This window comes from Erpetoichthys calabaricus, chromosome 6, assembly GCF_900747795.2.
Source record: "Erpetoichthys calabaricus chromosome 6, fErpCal1.3, whole genome shotgun sequence".
In the NCBI taxonomy this organism is placed as follows: Eukaryota; Metazoa; Chordata; class Cladistia; order Polypteriformes; family Polypteridae; genus Erpetoichthys; species Erpetoichthys calabaricus.
Genome location: NC_041399.2, coordinates 177,311,303 through 177,328,215, shown reverse-complemented (window position 1 = coordinate 177,328,215; position 16,913 = coordinate 177,311,303). Strand labels below are relative to the sequence as shown.

At 39.7% G+C, this 16,913-nt stretch overlaps 1 protein-coding gene across 3 annotated transcripts in view; it reads right to left on the bottom strand.

The window, feature by feature from the left end:
• The window catches only part of esyt2b (extended synaptotagmin-like protein 2b), a 256,271-nt gene that overhangs the window by 51,333 nt on the left and 188,025 nt on the right, over window positions 1-16,913 (bottom strand). For all 3 annotated transcript variants that reach the window (XM_051929061.1, XM_028804139.2, XM_028804140.2), the window contains exons 9-12: window positions 14,983-15,159; window positions 13,938-14,020; window positions 4,541-4,589; window positions 1,911-2,000 (exon numbers count right to left, since the gene is read on the bottom strand). In XM_051929061.1, the coding sequence (XP_051785021.1) occupies window positions 1,911-2,000; window positions 4,541-4,589; window positions 13,938-14,020; window positions 14,983-15,159 (399 nt within the window). The remainder of the gene's footprint in view (window positions 1-1,910; window positions 2,001-4,540; window positions 4,590-13,937; window positions 14,021-14,982; window positions 15,160-16,913) is intronic.

The window sequence follows — 16,913 nt, the reverse complement described above, 5'->3', positions numbered from 1 at the left end:
TTTTACAGATGTATCTAGTGCGCTTCAGGAAAATGTAGACAGACTTAACTTCCTCAGACAGTTTTTCATGCACTATTGGAATATAACGGTTATGAAAGAGAAAGAATTCAAACTATAGGAAGTAAATGTGTCAGACTGGACAATTTGGCTGGGTATGGCCAAAGATCTCAAAGGAATTGAAAAAGAATTTCAAAATATTTAAAACCTATTGGGTAATATAAAGCAATTTAATTTAGAAGGGCTGGGTGGAATACTTAATTGCGTTGGTTGTGCGTGTGTGTAAATGTTAGGTGTTCAATATCCTGATTCCTCTTCACATTCCAATTCAGCAGGTGGTGGCAATGCACCTTCACAGTTAGCTTTACCTGCCGCCAATAAAAAAGTCATACGATTTGCCTTTTAGACAACTTTTCTCCATTTTTTGAGCCTTTTGAAATTTTTTTCAATAAATATCTTTATTTTTAAAGATTCCTTATGGTACTTCTTCATGCCAAAGTTTTAAGGTTCTCTCTCCACGAGTCAAATGTGCTGATATATATATTTTGATATTCTTGATATATTTTGGGATATTACTATTTTATTTACTGGTTCTCCTTGTCTGGGGCCTTGTAGGCCAAAGTCTCACAGTTTCCTAAGGTTGGGCTCCCCTGGGGTGAGACCTATTTTTGGGCAGGCCAATAGGGATTCTGGCATGTTTTTTTGTGGATTATTTTTTTATTATTTTATTCACAAAAGAATGAAGGACTTCTAGCAATGAAAGGGATTTTTGCTTTGCGCCCTCCCCCACCATAACCTATCGTCTATGGCGTAGGAGCAAAAGCAAAAATTCGTCCAAAATTTCTATCTCTGGTTTTCGACAGATCTTGATGTGTTAGGGTCCCCTGATACCGAAAACATCTTGATGGTGGCTGTCTGTCTGTCTGTGTGTGTCTCTGTGTCACAGTTTCTTGAGGACGGACCACAGATAAAACAGCTGGATAGAAAAATACCAAACTTGAAATTTAATCCAGTTATGAGATGACAATATGCTAATTAGTTTTTGAGTCAAATCGTGGAAGAGAAAGAAGCACACAAAGGAACCCTCAAATACCTTAATTCTGCAATGAATTATGAATTCCCCTCATCAACTGCCATTGTAATTACCTATTTCATGATCAGAAAGATCAGCATCAGAGCGGTAAATAATTACTGAAATGTTATAGAATAGTTTGGGTAACTTGGTTCCTAGGGAGCAAAGCCTACTAATGCTCACGTCCAAATTCTTTTTTTTAAATTCTGAATCAAAAACAAAGGGACTAAAAGATCTGTACAAGGAGTTTGAGATGCCTCCTTGATGCCTCCCTGGTGTGGTGTTCCGGGCACGTCTGGAGGCCCCGGGGAAGACCCAGGACACGCTGGAGGGACTATGTCTCCCGGCTGGCCTGGGAACGCCTCGGGATTCTCCCGGAAGAGCTAGAAGAAGTGGCCGGGGAGAGGGAAGTCTGGGCATCTCTGCTCAAGCTGCTGCCCCTGTGACCCGACCTCGGATAAGTGGAAGAGGATGGATGGATGGACAAGGAGTTTAAAATGTGCATTCTTAACTCAGCACTAATTCAATCATTTTCACTAACAACACAAGCATGCTTTAGTGAAATTCACTGACATTGTTAGCAGTTATTGCTCTTATTGAAGGAGACATGAAAAAAATAAAAGCTGACATTACTCATTTGTTTTAGAAGACAGAGGCAATGATCTGATCGTAGATGAAAACACAAGGGACACCAGATGAATTCTTATTCCAGCCAACTGACTTAAATAGCCAGGCAGTATTGCCTGCCAATAATAATCACTTAAAGCTGGAATCTGTTTTCTAGAGCTAAACATAAAAGCTACGACCTGTAATGCACTTTGAAATATTCACTTTTTCATACCTGATCAAGTTTTTCAGGAGTTGGCAGCAGTGTCAGCCACTCTAGCTTCAAATGCAGTTTTCCTGAGGCCACTTCCTCCAGAGGGAACCACTGCAATGACAGGAATAGTTTACAAGTGCTGAAGGACACTTTATGCTTCATCTGCATAACTGGCAAAATTAAAATGTAAAGAAATGTAAGAAAATGTCAGATCCAAAAAAAAAAGAGCAATAGGGAGAATGCTTACTAAATGAAAAGCTTTACATTATAGTATAGATACTGCAGTATAATTATTTAATTTAGCTCATTTTAAAAAATAGGTGTCTTTAGGGGTACAGAGTACTGGTGCAGACTCCGGACTTCAAATCCTGGACTACACCTAGACTCCGTAAAGACAGTATATTTTTGCCATGTCTACTTAAAGGCTTTTTCGTACATCTTTTTTGACATGCAGATTAGGGTTAACTGGCAAGTATAAAACCACCCTTTATAAAGAACTATGTGTGCACCGCAATGGACCAGCATCCAGCCTAGGGCTGGTTACTGGTTTGCACCCAATACTGAGTGAATTGTCCCTGGCTCCCCACAACCCTGTATTGTGTCAAGTTCTACTGCCAGCAGAACATATTTTATCATGGTATTACCTTTTATCATTTACTTCATTTTTTTTTAATTTTGTAATTCTTGGCTGGAAATCTGATTATTCCAATATCCAAAATGTCTGGTATGCAATGACATTATGTGACCATGACCCAGTGTGCCAGACAGTGATGTAATTTTCTCCCACCATAAAGGTTGATCTTCACAATGGTAAGACTGTCAGTTCTTCTGAATCGTCCTTTAACATTAAATTCTGCTACTATTTTGACGTGTGCTCACTTGCATTATCTGTTTTCTTTACAATACATTTTTTGAAAGCTTTGTTTTTTTGTGCTCATATTACATTATTTTGTTCCAGTTTATTTTGCTATACCTGTTTCTGTTGTTTGTAGTTTTTTTTTTGCTCTTCAAGAGCTAGTTAGTTCAGTTTAGTACTCCTGTCTATTCATATAAAGAAAGGTGAGTGAAGCAGTGGATTTCTAGAATGATCACAAGTGTCTAAGTTAGGGATGCACCGATACCACTTTTTTGGAAAACGAGTACGAGTACGAGTACTTGCATTTCAGTACTCGCCGATACCGAGTACTTGCCGATACCGAGTACTTAATAAAAACATGATTTAAATTTAAAGGTAACAGCTTTAGTCATATAATTTAACAAAAAAAACAAGAAACTCTCGTCTATCCACTGGGAGGCTAATTAGCGACATGGGGCTAACACTGCTTGTCCAAATATCCGTGGTGAAACTAAACGCAGAGGAGGCTTGCAGTAGGCTGTGGATATGTTTTTTGACGGAGTCGTGTAGTTTAGGCAGCTCCGTGTCAGTCATGTAGCGGCGGCTTGGGATATCATATCTGGGCTCCAGAACATGGAGGAGACACAGGAATCCCACATTTTCTACCTCCGAGAGTGGCTGGTCACTCAATGCAATGTACTCGATAATTGCCGGTGTTATTTTCACAGCACGTGGATTGTCTCTGGACATTTTCTCTCGTCTTGCAAGAGTTTGCTGCAGCGTGGGTTGTGTTGGTTTAGAAGCGTGGGTAAACTCTTTGTACTAGTTGTCGTGTTGGGATTTTAGGTGCTTGATTAAATTACTTGTGTTAAATGCGCTACCTTTTGAGCCTCCTCTGGACAATTTCGCTGAGCACAATTTGCAGTCCGCCTTTGTTTTGTCGTCTTCATTCACTTTGAAATAGTTCCACACGGCTGACATGTCTCGCCTCACCTTGCCTTCTCCCCGCTCTGAGCTGCAGCCGGGGCCTGGGGGCGGGCACTCGGCGCCTGTGATTAACCCCTTAAACGCCGCTCAAACATAGACATTTCTCAGACCGTGGTATCGGTCCCCGGTATTGGGGGACTTTTAACGAGTACGAGTACGAGTACTTTAGAAAATGTGGTATCGAGGCTGATACCAGATACCCATTTCGGTATCGGTGCATCCCTAGTCTAGGTATTTAAAGCTTTTAGTAGAGTCAGTACACGGCATTTGTCATTAATCTTACTTCATATTATTAGGATGAAACCACTGACCAAACAGGAGTCAAAACTAGAAATCCTTTCAGTAAATGACTGTTTTTGTATTGATTGTCATTTACTCAGAAAGTCTTTCCTTTAATTAGTCAAAATTCAGAGACACATTTGTCTTTTTTAGTGCAATTGCATCAATGACATGTGCCACACAAGAGTATGCCATCTTTATTGGTCATAGCCACAAATGTGTGATACCCACTGTAAAACACAGAGAACGGCAAAAAAAAAACCAAAGCAATAAGAAAGAAAAATCAGTAACTTATTTGAACAAAATGGGTATATGAAAAACAATTACTGAAAAAGATATAAAAATAGATGTTGCAAATGTAAACAAAACAATAACTTTCATGTAAAGTAAAAGAAAAAGATTATCATAAAAAAAATTTTCAAATAAAGTTTGGCTTTCAATTTTTTTTTTCATGTTTTTTGCATGGAGGACATGTAATATATGAATTCCTTGCTTGTAAATGTTAAAATAACAAATGAAGGCAAAGTAAATTGAAATTTAAAGCATTTACCTCATCAACTTTTTGCTCTTTATAAACTTCATCCAAATCAATAATTAAGCTAAAAAAAACAAAAAAAAAACAAGTTTTAAAAGAAATCACTATTTTCACAGCTTTGTTCAATTAATCTATTCAAAAAAGGCATAGAACATTAATTGTAATATTACAAATAATTTGGACCATCTCCAGTTTGTTTTCTGTCACAACTAATGGGCAGTGTATGCCATATCCCTTCCACTCATATAATCTTTGGCACATGTGGATAACATGATCTCTTATGCCAGTAATTCAGCATTTAACATCTTCTTACCATCAAAGTTGATCTCCAAGATCGCACACTTGGGACTTAGTCCCAACCTCTGCACCTAGACTTTAGACACTCAAATTGGTAGACCACTTCCTCCTATGTCACAGGATAATTTGAGGAGTTTCTGCTGTACAGTGATCCCTCGCTATATCGCGCTTTGTCTTTCGCGGCTTCACTCCATCGCGGATTTTAAATGTAAGCATATGTGAATATATATTGCGGATTTTTCACTGCTTCGCGGATGTCTGTGGTCTACAGTACGTGTGCTTCCTCAGTTGATTTGCCCATTTGAATTCAAACAAGGGACGCCTTTGAATTCAAACAAGGGACGCTATTGGCGGATGGCTGAGAAGCTACCCAATCAGAGCCTTCGGTTAAGTTCCTGTGTGCTGCTGATTGGCTCAGCGACGGAGTGCTGCATTAACCAGGAAGTCTAATCTCACTCATTCATCATTAACGCACGTTACTGCTACTGCTGCAGGAGCCGTGTCCAAGCGCCAACAGAAGATGCAAATGATTGCAGAAAAGGTAAAAGTTTTGGATATGTTGAAGGAAGGAAACAGCTACACCGCTGCAGGACACCATTACAGCATCAATGAGTCCACGATTCTTTTTATTTTAAAAAGGAGGAAAAGCATATAAGATCTACGGCCGCAGTGTCCTTTAACCAGGGTGCAAAATGAGTTGCAAGTGGACGTGATAAGGCAGTAGTCTGGATGGAATCTGCTTTAGGGATTTGGATTGACGAGTGATGGAAGAAGAACAACGGCGGTGCTACACAGTCACCTGAAGAGGCTCCTTTAGAAGAGCTGTAACGCTATCCTTTGTTGTGCAGTAAAATTAAACTCATCGTTATCGGACAAGTCGTCGTGTCATTGTTGGTGAGTAACCATAATTACTTATTTACGTACAGTACTTATTACATGTACATAGTTTAGTGTCACTGTACACACATTTTACTGTATACAATTTTTCTTGCATTGTACGTATTTATTGCTGGTGGCCTGTCTGTCGTAATGGCTGTAACATGTGATATCGGAGACGCTCGATATCTTTAAAATAATATTTAGGTTTTACTGTATGTAAACTGTGTTTACATACATAATTTCAACGAATCTTACCTAATATCTAAGAGAATACAAAGGGTTTATGCTGTATAATTGTGCGTGAAATGTTTATAATAGTGTGGGAGAGTTTATAAGGGCTTAAAATATATAAAAATAACCATATAAACATATGGTTTCTACTTCGCGGATTTTCTTATTTCGCGGGTGGCTCTGGAACGCAACCCCCGCGATGGAGGAGGGATTACTGTACTCTTTTTTTTTTGCACCCTTGACTATGAAGCAAAACACAGCTTCAGCTCCATTAAGAGGTTTGCCTTCTGACACAGTGGGGCCAAGACACTGAAAATCTAAACATACAAATCTCACTTGATGACAGAAAAAATATGGAGCTTTCATAGACTTTAGGAAGCAGGAAGCAGACTAAACTCCTGTTTTAAGTCAAAGATACACTGTAGAGGGGGGTCTGCAGCTTTACATTTCTTTTTGTGAGTCACTGATGGCCATACATAGCCACAATGCCAGTCAGAAAGGCTTATAATGTTTTTACTTTATTTGAAAAATGTCTAAATCTAAGCTCACCAACTTCTACAGTCTGATTTGGCTGGGCAAGATGGCGCCTGTGTGTGTGGCGTGCCGTTTTGCTCTGCCAGTTCTGGTTATGTTTGAGTTGTTTTTGTTTTTGACTTTTGCTGCTCTAGATGTTGATGCTCTTCTGGTGTATGATCGCCAAACTCTTTTTGAACTGTGAAGTTTTGCTGAGGAAAAGTTTTATGTTGGTGCCCAGGAATCTTTGCCACCACTTTTGTCGGAGATTCCCGATTTTCTCCATCGTGCTCCGGTTCCACCTTACCGGAGGAGGCGCCGTCGTCGCCGAGGTAAACGCAGCGGTAGGCTGATGAGGCTGAAAGCTTTCTCTGCTAGGTCTCTGATTGGATTCGGATGGGCTCGTCGCCTCGTTTCTCCCCGAAACTTATGGGATCCTGCCTACACCTGGTTGTTACCTGTGGCCGGGTCGGAGGAGTTCTTCCGGCTGTCGCAGCCCCACTGTTCCTACTATCCTCACCACCGACAACGCGGAGCGGTTTTGGGAAATCTGCGGCCTCTCCGCCGGGCTCCTCGGAATGCAGGCGCTCCGATGACACCGGCTCCTACCAGGATTGGTCTGGTAAACGCTAGATCCCTGTCAAACAAAACTTTTATTCTTAAGGATTTTTTCATCTCCAATGGACTGGATTTTCTCTGTGTGACGGAGACTTGGTTGAATGTTGGTGAATCCAGCGTTTTCTCAGAGCTTCTACCTTCGGACTGTGCTTACTTTAATTCTCCTCGGACATCAGGCAGAGGAGGAGGAATTGCAACTGTTTTTCTTAATAAATATAGATGTAAGCAGCTTTCTTTATCATTTTTTCCTTCTAGCTTTGAACTGAGCTTATTTGAGCTAGGTTGCTCGCTCCCAGTGTTGTTTGCTGTGATTTATCGGCCTCCTAAATATAATAAGGACTTTCTCAATGACTTCTCCGATTTACTGGCTGAAATTGTGCCTAAATATGATCGAGTCCTTATTCTTGGAGATTTTAATATACATGTATGCTGTCCTGATAGAAAGTCCTTCACCATTGGTTTAAGTCTAATTGACTCTTTTAGTTTTATGCAGTGGGTGTCTGGACCGACGCATGATCTTGGGCACACGGTGGATCTTGTCCTATTGCTCGGCTTTTCTGTGGCAAATTTGACAATTTTGGACGCAGTGTTTTCAGATCATAAGCCTGTAACATTTGACATCACCTTGCCCTGTAAAGCTGATAAACCCCGTGCTTCTGTGCAGCGCTGTCGGGTCATTAATCCATCCACTGCTGTACATTTTTCTGCTTTGTTTAGTCAATGCGATCTTCCTGAATCTGCGTCCTCTGATATGGAAGAGCTCTGTTCCTGGTTTTATTCCACCTGCCAAACTGTTTTAGATGCTGTGGCTCCATTAAAAACCAGGCAGCCTAAAATGAAATCTGAGCCCTGGCTGAATGACACAACTCGCGCTGTTAGACGCGAGTGCCAGAAAGCCGAGCACAAGTGGAGAAAGGACAATTTGCATGTATCGTTTCAAGTATTGAAAGACTGCTGGCGTCGTTATCAGTTTATTGTGAAAGATGCCAAAAGAGCGTACATGTCAAATATTATTCTGTCAAACTATCACAAACCTTGTGTGTTATTTGAAGTTATAGATAGGGTTTTAAATGCTCCACAGAATGCCTGCATGGAACCTTCTTTTGAGACATGTGAGAAATTTTTGCACTTCTTTGTAGATAAGGTGAACAATGTTAGGGCTCATATACCTCTCATTGTTTATGACCCCTTAGCTGTTCTCCCCTGCTCTGCTGTTTTTTATCAGTTTGAGCCTGTGACTCTATCTTGTTTACATGAGATTGTTGGTCAATCGAAGCCCTCAGGTTCTCCTTTTGATGTTGTCCCACCTTCTCTTTTTAAAGAGATTATTTCTGTTTTAGGGCCATCTGTTCTTGCTATTATCAATAGCAGCCTTTCCTCAGGCATAGTTCCTAATTTATTTAAACATGCCATAGTGCAACCATTGATCAAAAAACCAAGCCTAGATCCCACTGTTCTATCCAATTTTAGACCGATTTCCAAGCTTCCATTTCTGTCCAAAATTTTGGAAAGAAGTGTGTATATTCAATTGAAAGCCTTTTTAGATAAAAGTGATGTGCTCGAAGTGTTTCAATCTGGTTTTAAGCCGCTTCACAGTACTGAAACCGCATTACTGAAGGTTTTTAATGACATCCTTTTGGCAACAGACTCAGGGGATTATGTGATTTTAGTTCTGCTCGATTTAACAGCTGCTTTTGATACTATAGATCATAGTATTTTATTATCTCGTTTGGAGCATTGTGTGGGCATTCGTGGTACTGCCTTGGCGTGGTTTAAATCATACTTGACTCAAAGAACCTTTTCAGTGAGGCTAGATGAATTTAGATCCTCCTCTGCTTCACTATCATGTGGGGTTCCACAAGGCTCCATACTTGGTCCTCTGCTATTTTCTTTGTATCTCCTGCCTCTTGGCTCTATTCTTAGAAAGCATAAAATTGCTTTCCATTGTTATGCAGACGATACTCAGGTTTATGTACCCCTCAAACGCAAGGATGCTTACTCCATACAAACTTTGGTTATGTGCCTAGAAGAGGTGAAAGCTTGGATGGCAGTAAACTTCTTAAATTTTAATGAAAATAAGACAGAGGTTATAGTTTTTGGTCCTGGGGGCACCAGTGGGTCTATTTCTACTTCTGCTCCTGTGGATTTGGGTCCCCTTACACAATATGGTACACCTGTCATTACAAATCTGGGTTTTAGGATAGATGAGGATTTTAGACTGGACGGTCAGATCAGCGTGGTGGTGAAATCTTGTTTTTTTCAGCTGAGACGTTTGGCGAAGATAAAAAACATTCTTTCCAAAGATCAATTTACAACAGTACTCCACGCTTTCATTACAACCCGGCTGGACTATTGTAATTCGTTGTATGTTGGTGTTAGCCAGTCCACACTGTCTCGGCTCCAGCTGGTGCAAAATGCTGCTGCACGCCTTTTAACTGGCACGCGAAAAAATGAGCACATTACACCTGTATTATCCTCACTGCACTGGCTGCCTGTTCAGTTTAGAGTTCATTTTAAGATTCTTTTATTTGTTTTTAAGTCCTTAAATGGGCTTGCTCCACCCTACCTCGCTGAGCTGCTGCATATGCATTCTCCTTCCCGCTCACTCAGATCAGTTGGTCAGCTGCTTCTGGATGTGCCTAGGACTCAGCGAAAGCTCAGGGGGGATAGGGCTTTTTCCGTTGTGGCTCCAAGGCTCTGGAATTCACTGCCGATCCACATTAGACTGGCCTCCTCACTGCCCATTTTTAAGTCTGCTCTTAAGACTTACCTCTTTGGTTTGGCGTTTGATCCTGTGTGAGCAGTTGATTTTACTCTGTTTTAACTCTGTTTAGTTGTGTTTACTATGTTTTAATTAGTTTCATTTATTGTATTTTATTTTACTTATTATTTTGTTTTTGTTTAAAATTTATTTTAGCCTATGTTCAGCACTTTGGTCAGCGGCTGTTGTATGTAAAGTGCTTTATAAATAAAGTTGACTTGACTTGACTTGACTTGACAGGTTCTGACTGGCTGCATATCATCTTGGTACATCTCAGGACTGCAAAGCACTGCACATGGCGATGAGATTGGATAGAGCATTGTTAGCACACAACTGCAGTTTTCTACTAAGCACATAAACAGCATAAGCTACCTTCAGGCCAGGTCACATTTGACAACTTTTTCACCGATCTTAGTGTGTTCAAGGCAGTGACCAACACACTCCTGTGAAGGCCAGTCTCATAGTCTGACGTATCCAGCCATTCGCTCCAACTCGCACCGGATTTATCTTTGGTCATAGGGGTGGGTACTGTGTGTATGACAGCTGACAACCAATGAATGCTCATCTGGAAGTACAATGCATATAATGCAGTGAAGAGGGAAAAGGAACGCAGGTGTTACGGACCTCACACATAGAAAAGAATCCTGTCTGTCTGATGACTTGTGTTTTAGGTAACATGACAGATTGGAAACAAGGAAAAAAAAAAGGGCCCAGATTGCAGCTGAACTCACCATACCTGTTAACCCTTAGTACAGCACAAGCTTCGTAAGGCAGGAGACTATTGACTGTCACAACATGGCCGGAAAGTAGTCACACAGTCGCTAAATTTGACATGCCCAGTGATATTCAGTTGTAAATTCTACATTGTAAAGTGGAAACTGACATAGTCCAGAGAAGAGATCAGCAACTGCAAATGCCAAATTTGACATATGGTACAATTAGAAGTTGTATACTGTGACATTGGCTTTACAAAGTTAAACCATATTATTATAGGCCTAGAATGACGCACTGAGCTGCTTTACTGTTATGTGTGTCCAGCACAATGAAATTCCTACTTGCATGTCTACTCAGAACAATAGACAATAATATAATACGTACAAAAAACAACATTCTAATTGTTGAAATAATCTGTCTTGATATTTCAGAAATCGTTACATTTCTGTTGATGAGCTGAACGCACAATCTCCACAGCAGTGTTGGGGGGTCACATGTTAAAAGTAACGTGCATTAAGTAGTCTCATTACTTTTTAAAGTAACAAATAACCTAATGCAGTACTTATTTTATTAACCTCCTTAGCGTTACATTTTTTCTCAAAAAAACACATAAAAAGAGTTGCATTTTTTGGCTTGAAAAATTATATTTTTATTAAATCTCCTCTTTCTACTGTAAAATGTGCAAAACACTAAAAGCACAAAGTCAGAAGTGTAGGGAGCATAATAATAACACAAATAATAATAATGATGATGCTAAATAATAATAATATAAACAGCACACTTCAAATGTGCAAGTAACGCAAGCGTCACTTTCAGATTCCCAGAACCACTTTCAATTTCACTGCCTGAAGACACATTCACCTCGTCATCACTGCTGATGAGAGGTGTTTCTTGTGAGATGCAATTATGAGGCTAGGAGACGATGCGTCTACATCGTTGCTCGATTAATGAGTTTCAGAGTGTGAAGAGAGGGATGGTGTATTCTGAGGGAAGAATCATTCACATAAACAACAGACATTAAGCAGCTGAAAATAGTCCACTGAGACGTCATTGTGAATTATATTTAGAGGGCTTGGAGCACCACATAAACCTATAACAGGCACATCAAGGAGAGGGGAAAAAGAATACCTGGATAATTGTACAGTAACTTTACAAGTTTAGGAACAGATGTAAAAAGGGAATATCTTACAAATTTTACAGATATACATTGTAAAGCAGACCCTTGTGATTTTACAAAGATAACAGAAGTATTTTCTGTTTTAGCCCTTTGCTGGAGACTCATTTTAATAACTTGTTCTCAATAATAACTGTTTTCCATTCATTTTTCAGTTGTAAACTCATACACCTTATATGCTTGTATAGCTAGTTTGATTAGAAATGTTAGTCTTTAAAATTAAAATGACCACCTGTGCAGCAGGGGTGGTGCAGTGCTCACTGCATAATCGGTTTGAATTCTGTACCCAGTTATTATCTGTGTAAAGTTTGTTAACATGCATACATTCTCAAACCCACTTATGACAATTTAGGGGGCTGTAGGCTATCCTGGCAGACCCTGGGTGCATGGCAGAATACAGCCATGGATTGAGGTTATAATACCATCACAGGGCAACTATGCTCTGTTTCGCTTTCTTGAAAATTAATAAAATAAGTCCATATTTCTTTTCGTAGTTTGCTCTTCATCACAAACATTACAAATGAACTGATAAGAACAGACAACCTTTCTTCATCTAGCCAAGTCTGCTTTGGGCTGCCTGCCAACCTTTTAGTCATTGTACAGAGCAAAATACGCCTTTCTTTCACCCCAGGCACGTTCAGTTACAGCAGAAGTGACTGAAGGATGATACCGGTGTAGTTCATTATGGCATATCCAAAGGAAGAGAAAGAGATTAATAAACTTTTATATCATGTTTTTTTTTTTCAGGACAAGAAACGCATATATACCATTATTTAATGTATATTTGTGATGTATTGCTAATTGGACAACACTGAAATCTGACTACACTTAATCCATCAAGATGAATGGTAGCCTTGGCCAGTAAGCACAGCTTCTTGTGTAGGGCTAAAAGCAGAGTGAAATTTCAGGACACAGAGGAACAACTAATCTAAGAAGACTGAGCTCCTCGGTAGAATAAAGACAACATGGTGGAGCACAGGGTGACATGCACTACTCTAACTATCCAACTATGTGCAATTACAACTATGGAGAGGTTAAGCTGATGGCAGGATTGTCACTGAATTAAGAACTGCCCAGGGTTACTCAGGCTCTGCAGTTCTAGTCTTTGTTTAGCACAGCCATCCATATAAAATGCACTGCAATTCTACTGGTGTTTTAATAGTTAAAGCAGAGTTAAAATTATATCCCAGTTTGGCCAGTATTCTTGCCACATTTGGAACGTGTGAAGGCCCAATGTCAATAAAGAAAATAAAGCCAAACTCAAGTGCACGTTGCTATGTTTCAGCCAGGGTTTATTCCCTGGTTCAGGTGTATTTTCTGTTTTATTATGGCTTTTGTTGTTTTTGAATGATTGTTTTTCATGACTTTATGGATAGATTATCATTTCTTACTTGTTACTTATCTTACAATACTGATGCTCTGTGCAAGTGCCGATTATACTTCCTTAGAAGGCTGGCGTCCTTCAACATCTGCAATAAGATGCTGCAGATGTTCTATCAGATGGTTGTGGCGAGTGCCCTCTTCTATGCGGTGGTGTGCTGGGGAGGCAGCATAAAGAAGAGGGACGCCTCACACCTGGACAAACTGGTGAGGAAGGCAGGCTCTATTGTAGGCATGGAGCTGGACAGTTTGACATCCGTGGCAGAGCTACGGGCACTGAGCAGGCTCGTGTCAATCATGGAGAATCCACTGCATCCACTAAACAGTGTCATCACCAGACAGAGGAGCAGCTTCAGCGACAGACTGCTGTCACTTTCCTGCTCCACTGACAGACTGAGGAGATCGTTCCTCCCCAAACTATGCGAATCTTCAATTCCACCCGGGGGGGTAAATGTTAACATTATGCAAAGTTACTGTTATACCAGCATTTTTATCACTCTTTAATTTAATATTGTTTTATCAATATGCTGCTGCTGGAGTATGTGAATTTCCCCTTGGGATTAATAAAGTATCTATCTATCTATGCTTTTTTTTTGGACTATAAAGCCAGCTTGTCATTTTGGGCTTGGGCAGTCCAAAGCCTGTTGGTAGTAATTGGTTGGCAGCATGGGATAAGGGTCTATGAAGATCTGGGCCTGCCTTTGGAGCTTTTAGAGACCTCAAATCACTTTTGTCATGTTTGAATGCCCAGTTTACAACACAGGTCTTATGAGTAAGCAAGAAAGTGATTCAAGCCATCTATTACAAAGGACCTGCAGAGTTTCCAAGTTATTTGCTTTAGTTACCTTCCAAGAAAATCATCCTTATCTGGGTCTTCATCAAACAGTTCAATTTCCAGCTGCTGCCCTGGGTTTTCATAAATCAAAGCCTTAAAATGAAACACAGGAAAAAAAATACAAGATAAGTAAAAGCAATCTGCTGTAGATTTAAAGAAAGAAGAGGCCTGTAATGACCCATCAGATACAAATCATAATCGATCTCAGTTTAAAAGCCAAGGTATTTCAGTTTAGCTACAGTTTAAAAGAAATATTTCTGGATGATGGTACAATAATAAACGCACATTATCATTAAATCATCAACATCTATGTACACGAAAGACCGATATGCAATTTTCTTCTACATAAAATGAATTGTTAGTGAAGAAAACAGATGCAATGTTAGTAAATGTAGGGGAAGAATATCAATTCATGTTTCTAACAGTTCTAATCAGAACACAAAAGCTACCACTGTGATCAAGCAAGTTCGTTTAGGCTTGGGTTTTGGGTTCACTATTATTCTGTTTATTTGACATTGCCAAGACTTCCTTCAAACAATATAATACAATATTAAAAGAACAAATGTCACTCATTGCATTTATTCTATGGTGCCTTCAGACTTTGGGAGCAATACAGTGGCATCAATAAATTGAATGATCCTCCGTGGTTCAGTCTTTGGCTCACTGGATGTTATTGTGGTGGTCTATACAAAGACCACAGTGTAGTAAACCATGAGAGTTTAGTTTTGCAGACTACAGGGGATGCAGAACATAAGAAAAAAGGAAATAAAAAATTAAGTTATAAAATTGCAGTTTTAGTCATCAGGCATAACATAGCTGGATTAGAAACTTGGTGCAATGAGGACTGTGTGAAGTGTATTTAGATACTGCCTGTCAGCTCTAAAGTGTCCTTGTATGAGTGAATGTGCATATGTGAGCAGTTGTGCCATGCAATGAACTAGCAACCCATCCAGAGTCGGATTCTACCTTGTTCCAATTGCTGCTAGGATGGTCACCAGCTCCCTGCTGCCATGAACTGAACGTGCAGGTTAGTAAAAGAAAGGATGAATGCTTACCTCATATACTTCTCCCCACTTGGGATTCAGATTTTCCTTAATGGTTTTACTCTGAAACATCTGGTTGCCAAGCTGTATGACTCCATATGGGTCTGATTTCCCTTTGATCATCCCTTTCATAAATGAATCTTTGCCAATCAGATCTTGTGCTTCTGTGAAATGTATTCGGAGAACTCCCTGCAAACCAAAGATAAGAGATCAGGGATGAGATCAAGAGAGTCAATAGGCAATTCAGATTTGCAGGTGTAGTACATTGCGATGATCCAAAGCTCTGCCCTTGATGCTGATAGGATTTTCTCTGTCCCGATACTGAATCAGATTTGATAGTGTTATGTTATGCAGTTGTAGTACACAGTAGCTTGGGTCCTTGGCCAGATTATGCACTATACTCACTGAGCAGAAGTCCCGGTTTGCCTGACTCCTGGGGCTCAGAGGTTTTCAGAGTTCCTCATCCAAGTACAATGTTAACATTAATTTAAGTGATGTGTGCACAGACAGAATCCATGGTCCCAAGTGAGTGATCATGGGGGCTTTAACTATGGTCTAAAGGAGTGTCTGTCTTTGAGGATCTACTGGCCATTAAGTAAATGACTGTAAGTAAACACAAATAATTTAATGCCATAGGGAAAAAATAAAAGCTTTTGGCAACACTTTTGAGATGATTGGCAGCAGCCTTTAGACAATTGTGCCAAGAGGCCCTTAGGGGACATGATTATTTGTCATCTTATTTACACATCCCTTGGCTATCCACCATATAAGGAGGAAGATATCAGTTTAGTTTGCTTCCAGGTCTATGAATAAAAAGTAAAGCCCTGTTCTACTGTGACATTTCTCAGATACATGGGTTTGCACTATGTTTAGTAACATTCATAGTCGAACCACGATTCCAGTCATACTGCACTGCTATGATCCTGATAAATATTCATCCGCAGTCCAAACACTGCCTCCATTGTAAATCTATTTTTGGGAGCTTACTGTCCACACAAACACAATACCTAACATTCTTTTCTCTGCTTGTATTACAGTCCCTAAATTTGCTTACTTGTAATCATTTCATCTTCACTACTCCAAGTCTTTTTATGGATATAGGATATGAATAAGGTCACGACACTTGGTGTTTCTATACTTGAATTAACCAAAATATCCATAAATTATCCAATGTGACTTACAACAGTTCAGATGCAGTTGGAGAGAGTTTTTTTCCATTCTGAACGAAGACAGTTGAAGTGACATACTCATGGTCATACATTGTCAGTAGTAGCACGATTTGAACCCACAACCTCAGGGTTTGAAGTGCAAAACCTTAACCACTATGCCCCACTACCTGCCACAGTGCCTCCAGAACTATTTAGACCCCTTCACCTTTTACTCATTTTGTTATGTTGTAGCCTAATGCTAAACAACAGTCAATACCCCTAAATGATGAAGCAAAAACAGGAGTTTAGGAATTTTTGCAAATGTATTAAAATAAAAATTGGGAATGGTCTCCCATAGACTTTCTCGTATACTCAGATATGGGGATGGATATTTGAGGAACAAACCGTAAGCCAATGATTATATTTTTATATTATGTACATTAAAGAACCATCAACAACAAATCAAAAAATCAGACTCTGCAACTACATGAATAAAAGGTAAATCAGGGTGGTCTAAAACATCGAGATTCATCAAAATCTCAAAATGGAATTTTTTGAGGATTCCAATACTTTCCCTATACCTCGTATACGAGAAAGTCAGGGAGGTCTAAACTGTCAAGATTCATCAAAATCTCGACACTGAATCTTTGGACGATTACAATACTTTCCTAAACTTTGTATACGAGAAAGTAAAAACATGAACTATCACATTGACACAAGGATTCAGACCGTTTACTCAGTACTTATTTGAAGCATCTTTAGCAGCGATTACAGCCTCCAGTCTTCTTGGGTTTG